Below are 9,514 nucleotides of genomic sequence, written 5' to 3' on the forward strand. Positions count from 1 at the left end.
ATTCCCGGACCCGCCGGTGTTTTCCAAGATGCGTATGAACTTCGGAATAATGAGAATAACGTTGTGGATGAGAAGTCCATGCAAGATTTTATAAGGGAAGTGATAAACAAAGTTGAATGTGATGATTCCTTTACAAAAGCTCCGTGGCTTAACGCCATGGAGTTTTCTTATCCATACGGAGGAAAACAATAATATTGTGCTTTGTTATATGAAAATACCTAGAAAAATCTGTTTCATTTTATTTAATTTTGTGACTGCAGGGAGGTCTAATATAGCAGACATTCTGGCACAGCGTAGGTGTTACTGGGTCGATCAGGTTGTTGATGTTATCAAGACATGTGCTCTAAATGTTGTAGGCGATCTATCTATAACGCTGAAAGTGAGTTTAAATGATCCATTTATATTTTTTCAAAAATTGTATGGGTTTCACTAGAATGTACTAATGTAAGGGTTTATCATTTATTAATAGGACACTACTGGTACAATCAAGGCAAAAATTAGTAGCAAGATCATTGATGGTGTGCAAGGAAAGTATGAAGGTGTTAAAGGCATACGCGAGGGAGCTGTTTTGGTGATACAAAATTGTGGTATTTTTTGTCCAGCGAGTTATGTCCACTACCTTAACATTACGCGAAGGAGTTTAGTAAAAGTGTTCTTGAGAGACGGCGGATCTGCGAAGAAATCTGTTATCTTTATGTTTATGTTGTTGTTAAAAATACAGCTTAGCTATGTTTTGTGGTTTGAAATTTGTCGTTTAAAATAAAATTTAGTTGTTGTCTTAGTTGTTAATTGTGTACTTTAATAATATAATTAATACGAATTTAGAACTTTATATAAGACATGGATTTAAAATACAATTTCGCACATAAAAATTACATAGTTTATGGAAATAAAAATTAAAATACAATCAATCAGTGCCCATGGCGTCCTCGTCCCCATCCACGTGGAACGCGTAGGTGTCCACCGGTTCCACACAATGATTTATCTATCAATATTATATTTAACAATTTATCTAACATTTATATAATACTTAACAATTTATAATCACAATTTATCTAACAATATTATATCCAAATGATTTATCTAACAATTATATCCATAATTTATCTAACAATATTATATCTAACAGTTTATCTAACATTTATGTAATACTTAGCAATTTATAATCATAATTATATCTAACAAAATATATCAAACATATTATATCTATAATTAACTCTAACAATATTAACATAATTAAAAACATGTAATTATACCGATCGGGAAATGGAAAGTATGCGTCTCTGGGCGCCATCTTTCAACCAAAGTTGTAATTAGCGTGTGATCCAATCTTTGTTTACCAAGTTTGCACACTAAACCCAAACCCTTTGTATTAAGATAACCTTCAACCCGTGCATTTATTCCTTCATTCGAAAGATTACTAATATGTTGCCAAAATGTTAAATCACATCTTCTTGGCTTTATAAGTGCATCACTAGAAATATTTTCGGTAAATATCGAATATGATCTATATGAGTTTTGTGATTGTAAATATAATAGATCCGGATTGAGAGGGATAGATCTACCATGCACTTGATTATCCATGTTTATGTGTATTTACGAAACAGATTTTTTTTTTAGATTGGTTGAGTGGATTATGCAGAACGATGGTTCAATGATCGGGTATATAAATTCATCAAAGCCGGCGTTTCAAAGGCCGGGTTGCCACGTGTCAAGAAAACCAACGGACTGTAAAAGTTGGCAGGTCTATCATTTATGTTGAATTCAACGCGTTTACTGTTTTTTTCTTGAAACCGGTGTTTGAAAGACCGGGTTGCCACGTGGATTTTTTTTTATATATATTTCACTTATTTGCTATTTTTTTATAAATATTATTAAGTGTGTTTGATCATCATTCCGTATAAACTACAAATCTATCATGACTTTAAATCTGGTCTCAATGGAAGTTCATCACGGGTGTGATTTTGATTACCAAAATGATGAAATTCAATTAACCGAAGGGGATAAAATGTAGATATATGTGGCTTTGGTATGGAGAAGTTGGAAGAGTTTCTTCGAAGTAAGTTACCGGAAGATGAACGTTCGATGGACATCTACTATTATAAAGAAGGAATTACTGAACCCGAGGCAATGATCTCTGATGAAGAATGGTATACAATAGCGGGGAAAGCATGTATACGCCGTGGAAAAATTATTTTGTATGTTGTATTTGGAGTTTTTGAAGACTCCATTGAATTCAACACGCTCTATTATCGTGATGGTGAATACTATCACGCACCTAGACCTTATTGCACTTTAAGATAATTGTTTTAGATAAGTAGTTCGTGTGGTGTTCATTAATAAATATTGTATTAATAAATGTGTCTTGTTCATTAATAAACTTATTGTAAAACTAAAAATGTCTAAATGGTATCAGTTGGTACGACTTGCTTAAGTCGAGTTAGGTTCTAAATATTTTTGTGTAGTATCTTTGTGGTAACTACTGACACTTGCCTTTAGTTGTTTGTTAAACAAACACCCACTGATTTTTCTATAAAATGACGAAGTGGGCAGTTTAGTCATTTAATAAATGTTGTATTAGTTTTGTTTATTATTATTTTATTTATAATAAATAGTATACTTAAGTTCAATAATAATTTTTGAACAACACTTTTATTCATAAACATAAACATGGTTACATTTTTTTGGTAACAAAACACATAATTAAAAACGTAATCAAACCCCACATAACATAAATTAAACTAAACACATCATTACTTGAAATAACTATGGAAACCTAGAAGGACATGTATTCCTGTTGTGGCCTTCGGCTCTGCAATTACCACACTTTGATTTCTGCTTTTCACGTTCATCCATCTGGCCCGGAATACATTTCGATTTCTTCCTTTCCCTGTGCTTGATCAATCTTGTTGGATCAGACTTAATTTTCCTTTCAACTGGTGCCCAATAACTCATGTCTCTAAGTGGATTAAAGTAATGGCTATATTGTTGTCTCCATACAGTAGTTGTGTACTTTTTACTACCCAACACAGTTTCATCTTCATGTAGATTGCTACAAATAGAAATGGCATGAGAGCAAGGTAATCTTTGGTGTTGCCATCTTCCACATGAACACTTTCTAGCAGTAAACCTTACGGTGTAATCAGTGCCACCTTCACCGCTTCTTTGATAAGTTGACTGGACCTTGTACACACGTCTCTGGTAATCGTAACATGTTGTTTTGTATGTTTGGGATCTTATTTCCCGTTCGTGAAAGATTTTCCACATGTTCTTGGAAAGTGGTGAATTCCATTGAAAAGCTTCTCGATTTTGATCGTAAAAGTGTTGCCTAGTGTAGTCAAAGGTATATTCAATACGCACTCTAATTGGCATCATTCGGGCATGACGCAATACGTTGTTGAGGGATTCTTGCAATGTTTGTCATTGTGTTAACCCAACGACTCTTTTCTCTATCCCTATAGACAATCCACATTCCTAAATCCGCATCTACCAAATAATTCCAAGCCTCTTGACTAATCCCCTAAGTGCTGATACAACATTCTTGTAGAGTATCTGATTGGCTGTCTAACCGACTGTCCAACACAACTTTTTGATCGTTAGAATTCTATAGTGATTCATTACGTTGCTACGAATATGGCGCAAACAATACCTATGTTCCCAACCATATGTGACTAGGTGGCAGAAAAAGGCAGAAACCGGTGTTTGAAACACCAGTTTGTAAGTGCCACATGTACACCCGACCTTTCAAAGGTCGGTTATACTAGAAATGTAAATTTGATTTTGTATTTTCTATTTCTGTAAAGATTGTTAAAAAGATTACCATTTTGAAAAAAAATTCTAGGAGGCAATGAGAATGATTATTTGCAAATGGGAATATGAGCGTTTGGTTGGAAGATGAATTCTTATGTATAATGACTTATTAATCTAATGGGTATTACTTTGACATGTCATTCTTTTATCAAATTGATTTGCTAATATACCTTTTATCATAATAGATAAAGAGAAGATTACTCAGTATATAGAATAGTAAAAACAAATGGTTATTATATGAGTTCATCAAAATCAAATCCGCATATTGGTTACGTTAATTAATGGTAATATAATATTAAAATTATAATAACGCTAATTTGTGTTATATAATATTTGATGAAATTTATGAGAATGGATTGAGTATCTAAACATGTTTTTATTGATATAACCTTCATCGAGTGTTACATAACACAATGAAAGAAAATTATAGTCAAAGTTGTTAACAAAAGACTAGAAAAAGTCAAACAGGACAATAATTATGAGACGGAGGGAGTATTAAACTTTATCCGTTTAAAAAAATAATCAACATGTACATTTTAAATATTATACTCGTAATTGTTTATATTATATACATTTAATATTAATATTTAAACTCAAAAGAATAATTATCTGAAAAAATTAATTAATTTTGTACACGTTAAGTTGCTAACACCACCTAAAATCACTTTTAAAATTTGTTAATAAGCTCTTAAACTCAAAATAATAATTATTTTTAAAATCAATTAATTTTGTACACGTTAAGTTACTAACACCACCCAAAATAACTTTTAAGATTTTATCAACAACACGGGCTCTTAAACTCAAAAGAATAATTGTTTAAAAAAATCAATTATGTTTTTACACGTTAAGTTACTAACACCACCTAAAATCACTTTTAAAGTTGTCAACAAGGGCTTTTAAACTCATACGAATAATTGTTTGAAAAAATCAATTACTTTTGTACACATTAATTTTACTAACACCATCTAAAACCACTTTTAAAATTTCTCAAAAGCACGGGCTCTATAACTCAAAAGAATAATTATTTAAAAAAATTAATTAATTTTTGCATGATTAATTTGTGATTAATTATATATATATATATATATATATATATATATATATATATATATATATATATATATATATATATATATATATATATATATAATTATATATATATATATATATATATATATTTTGCCGACATTCCTTTTTTTTTGTCTTTTCCTCCAAATTTATAATTTACCCCCACACATTTGGGTATTTGTTGTAATTTATCAAGGGTATAAAAGATAATGATGATACGCATAACGAATCTGTATCAAATAACTCTTATTCTCATCAGAATTATATATGTTACAAGTAAAAAACATATTTTAGCATGCTAGAAGGGAGCAAGCTAGAAGGCAGCAGGCTAGAAGGCAGCAGGCTAGAAGGGAGCAGGCTAGAAGGAATTTCAGTCTTGGAAATTCCGTCTAGGATTTTCCGTCTAGGAAATTTCGTCTAGGAAATTTCTTCTAGGAATTTCCGTCTAGGATTTTCCATCTAGGAAATTCCATCTAGGATTTTCCGTCTAGGAATTTCCGTCTAGGAAATTCCGTCTAGGAAATTCCGTCTAGGATTTTCCGTCTAGGAAATTCCGTCTAGGAATTTCCGTCCAAGGATTTTCCGACCAGGATTTGCCGACCAGGATCTTCCGACCAGGACTGGCCGTCTAGGATTGGCCGACTACAATTAAGCCATCTAGAATTCGCCGTCTAGGATTGGCCAACTACAATCGGGCCATCTACGATTGAAGAAGGATGAACGCTGCCTTGTATGTAAGCCCTTTACCATGAGCACTTGCCACATCAGCTACATGTACTACACTTGTAGTACACCTTGTACTACCACATTTGCCTATAAATAAGACGTTCTACTACTCAAAGAAAGATCCCTAATCCTTTTACTCACACTCAGTGCATGAAGCATGGAGGGATCTACTTTCTCTTTCTTCATCACCCTCACCAAAGAAGAGATCCACTCTCTCTCTCTCTCTCACTACATTCTTAGATACTAATTACTCAATCTAATTGAGTAGATTAGTCCATCCATTGTTTAACGCCCTCAGAATCCAGATTTCGAACGGGGTTTGCACAATTATTGGAGATTAAACAACGGATCGATCCTTTATCACAAATTAAGCACTCAAGCCTAAATCTACAATCACGCAAGTACGATTTATGTTTGATCAGATAACTTAAGGGGTATAATAGATAAATTCACTATTTAATATAAATCCACCAAAATATGGAAGTGACTGACATCACTCAAAAACCACTTTTAAAATTTGTCAACAACATGCATTCTTAAACTCAAAAGAACAATTTTTTGAAAAAATCAATTAATTTTTCACAATTATTTTACCATTATCCAATGCATGGGCTCGAAAATCAACAACACGTGCTCTTAAACTCAAAAAAATTATTGTTTAAAAAAATTACACTTTTTTGAACGGTTTTTTATCCACTCGTGCAACGCGCGGGCTCAAAAACCTAGTGTATATATATATATATATATATATATATATATATATATATATATATATATATATATATATATATATATATAGTGAAACGATCCTTAGAGAACTTGAATTTTAGAGAACCCATAGCACCTAGTATTTTTCACAGCACTTCTGCCATTATTGGGCCTCGATCTGTTTACACCATAAGGGTATTTTCGTCCTATCACATTAATTCATATTAGGGATTAGGTATAAAATCAATCGACAATACAGTTTTCACATCAATTAGTTTTTGTTATTCGATCGATTTTCATTGAATTCGATGGGAGATTCACATAAACATAATTCTACATTCGTGAACGACGCTTATGATCGTTCTGACCTAAATGATGAACGTAATGAGTCAGATCGTATTGTGTTGTTTCGTTTTTTGAGACGGTGATGTTGAAGTTAATGATTTAGAGATTTTCGAGTTTATTGATTAAGAGGGTGATTGTGAGTACATATCTTACTATGTTTTTCACTTAAATTCTTTATTATGCAAGCAGATAGGTTCAATCTGCAAACAGATTGCTTCAATCTGCAAGCAGATTGAGTAAATCTGCAAGCAGATTGGGTTCAATCTGCAAGTAGTTTTGGGTTTTTAATCTGCTTATGTTTTTCAATTGTTACGTAGTATGTTTACATTGATATTCAATCCGTATAATGGACTCACTTTAGTATAGATAAAGGTGAATTTTTTAGATGGAGGTGAATTTAATAGATGAAAAATTAGGTGAACTTTATACACTGAAGTGAGTCCATCATACAGATTATTATTCAATTTGTGCATACAGACATTCAAATAGGTGAATTTATGCATGGTTCTTTTTTTCATATGTATTTCAATCTGCACAGAAATTGAATTTCAATCTTCACAAAGATTGAATGTCAATCTGCTCATATTTGAATGTCTATCTACACAGATTGAATAGTAATCTGTATGATGGACTCACTTCAATCTATGTACACATTGTTACTCAGTCCATGTACACATTGTTCTCGGATGAATGTGAATTTACGAAATTCAAAATTCAATCTATGGTATATTATTCACCTAGCTGTTTCAACTTTTTTCATTTATAGGTATTTATGTCCCAGAAAATTATTGTGTTGGTGTTCAATCTATAAATAATGCTGGGAAAAGGTTTTGGACCCCCACGGTTGCTGATAGTGTTAAGCCATTAATTAGGATGGTGTTTAATTCTATTGAAAGTGCGTTTACTTTTTATAATGAGTTTACTATTCAAGGCGATTTTGAAGCTATTAAATCATCTTCAAAATTTCCTGAAGATGCTTCAGGGAATAAGTATATAAGCCATAAATATTTTGTGTGTAGTAAACACGGTTTTAATCAAGTTAAAGATAAGAATACAAAAAAAGATTTGCAATGTAGTGCTGAAATTTCTGTTGCAGACTTTGGTGAAGTGTCTACTCTTGATAGTGATAAAAAGAAAAAGAAATCAAAGAAAAGGAAAAGACCATCACTGAAAGTTGGATGTTGTGCTTGTTTTGTTATAAATCTTAATTCTGATAATAAATATCAGGTTTTTAAGTTTACAGACAAACACAACCATATTTCGGTCCCTCCAGAACATATCAAGCATTTGAAATCTCAAAGGAAACTTTTCAATTCTCAAAAGTACTTTTTATTTCAGTTAGGACAATCGGGTATCGGATCGAATAAAGGTTACAGAGTGTTGTCAAAAGTTCATGGTGGTCATGAACTTGTTGGGGCTTCTAAAAATGATTGCAAGAATTGGAAAAGAGATGTCAACAAGTATATTTTGAAAGCAGATGCAGAGATGTTTGTGCAGATGTTAACTGCTAAGAAGAACTGTAATCCTGACTTTTTTTTAAATATTTTACTGAACTTAAGGGTGAACGTCAGGAGTTAGCTAGTACTTTTTGGGCAGATGCAACTTCAAAATGAAATTATAAGTCTTTTGGAGATGTAGTATATTTTGATGCAACTTTTCGTACAAATAGGTATTATTATTATTATCATATTTTTTGTATCCAGTATGTGTGCAGATTAATAGAATCATGTATTAATCTTTTTTATCTATATGTTTAGTTTTCGTAAAACTTTTAGTTTACGTTTTATTAGGTATGACATGGTGTTTATACCGTATATTGGTATTGATAACCATTTTAAATGTGTTACATTTGGTGCCGCTCTTTTAGCAAAGGAAGATGTACATTCTTATGATTGGTTGTTGAAAGCTTTCAAAAAAGCTTTTCCTGTTGAACCTCAAATTGTAATGACAGATCAAGATCCTTCAATGGTGATTGCAGTTCAATCTGTGTTTTTTACAACTAGGCATAGATTGTGTATGTGGCACATTACAGATAAATTTATATCTAAGGTACTTTATCAATACAAACTGATTCTTAATCTTTTCCACATATTTTTATAGACATACTACAATCAGATTGGATAATCTGCAAAAATATTGGTTCAATCTGCAAACGGATTGGTTCAATCTGCAAGCAGATTGGGTTCAATCTGCAAGAAGATTGAGTTAATCTGCAAGAAGATTGGGTTCAATCTGCAAGCAGATTGGGTTCAATTTGCATGTAGTTTCGGGTTTTAATCTACTTATGTTTACAATTAACAATTTTATACGTATCTTCATTTTGTTTTTCATTCATTGTCGAAATGTGTTGGTCATGTAATAACTAAAGCGGGTTTAAATCTGATATTTCTAATATTGTTTGGACTGATAAGTTGGATCCTGATGAATTTGATCGACGTTGATTTTCAATTCTCCATAAATACAATCTTGATGATCATAATTGGTTGATTGACATGTTTAATCTTAGACAAAAATGGATTCCAGCTTATTTTAGGGATTAGGATATGTCTGGTTTAATGAGAACATCTTCTAGGTCAGAGAGTGAGAATCATGTTTTTCAACAATTAATGAGTAAAAGTTCAACTCTTGTTGAATTTATATCTTTCTTTGAAACTGCTATGGAAATACAACGATATGAGCAGTCTAAGAATAATCACGAGTCTCTTTATACTACTCCCGAAATTGAAACGCAACATCCTATGAAGAAGCATGCAGGTAAAGTGTTTACTCGTGCAGCTTTCTTTAAGGTTCAAGGTCAAATGAAAGCTTCTACTAGATACTGTATGAGTTATAAAATACAAAAACTGTCGGAGGATAC

General features: G+C 32.0%; 1 protein-coding gene across 1 annotated transcript; it reads left to right on the forward strand.

Moving 5' to 3' along the window:
- Positions 1–7,283: 7,283 nt before the first annotated feature.
- Positions 7,284–8,861, forward strand: LOC139860098 (protein FAR-RED ELONGATED HYPOCOTYL 3-like). Its single transcript, XM_071848871.1, has 4 exons — positions 7,284–7,326; positions 7,424–8,144; positions 8,448–8,671; positions 8,758–8,861. The coding sequence occupies exons 1-4, from the start codon at positions 7,284–7,286 to the stop codon at positions 8,859–8,861; spliced, it is 1,092 nt and encodes a 363-aa protein (XP_071704972.1).
- The last annotated feature ends 653 nt before the right edge of the window (positions 8,862–9,514 follow it).

The sequence above is a fragment of the Rutidosis leptorrhynchoides genome, chromosome 7, assembly GCF_046630445.1.
Source record: "Rutidosis leptorrhynchoides isolate AG116_Rl617_1_P2 chromosome 7, CSIRO_AGI_Rlap_v1, whole genome shotgun sequence".
In the NCBI taxonomy this organism is placed as follows: Eukaryota; Viridiplantae; Streptophyta; class Magnoliopsida; order Asterales; family Asteraceae; genus Rutidosis; species Rutidosis leptorrhynchoides.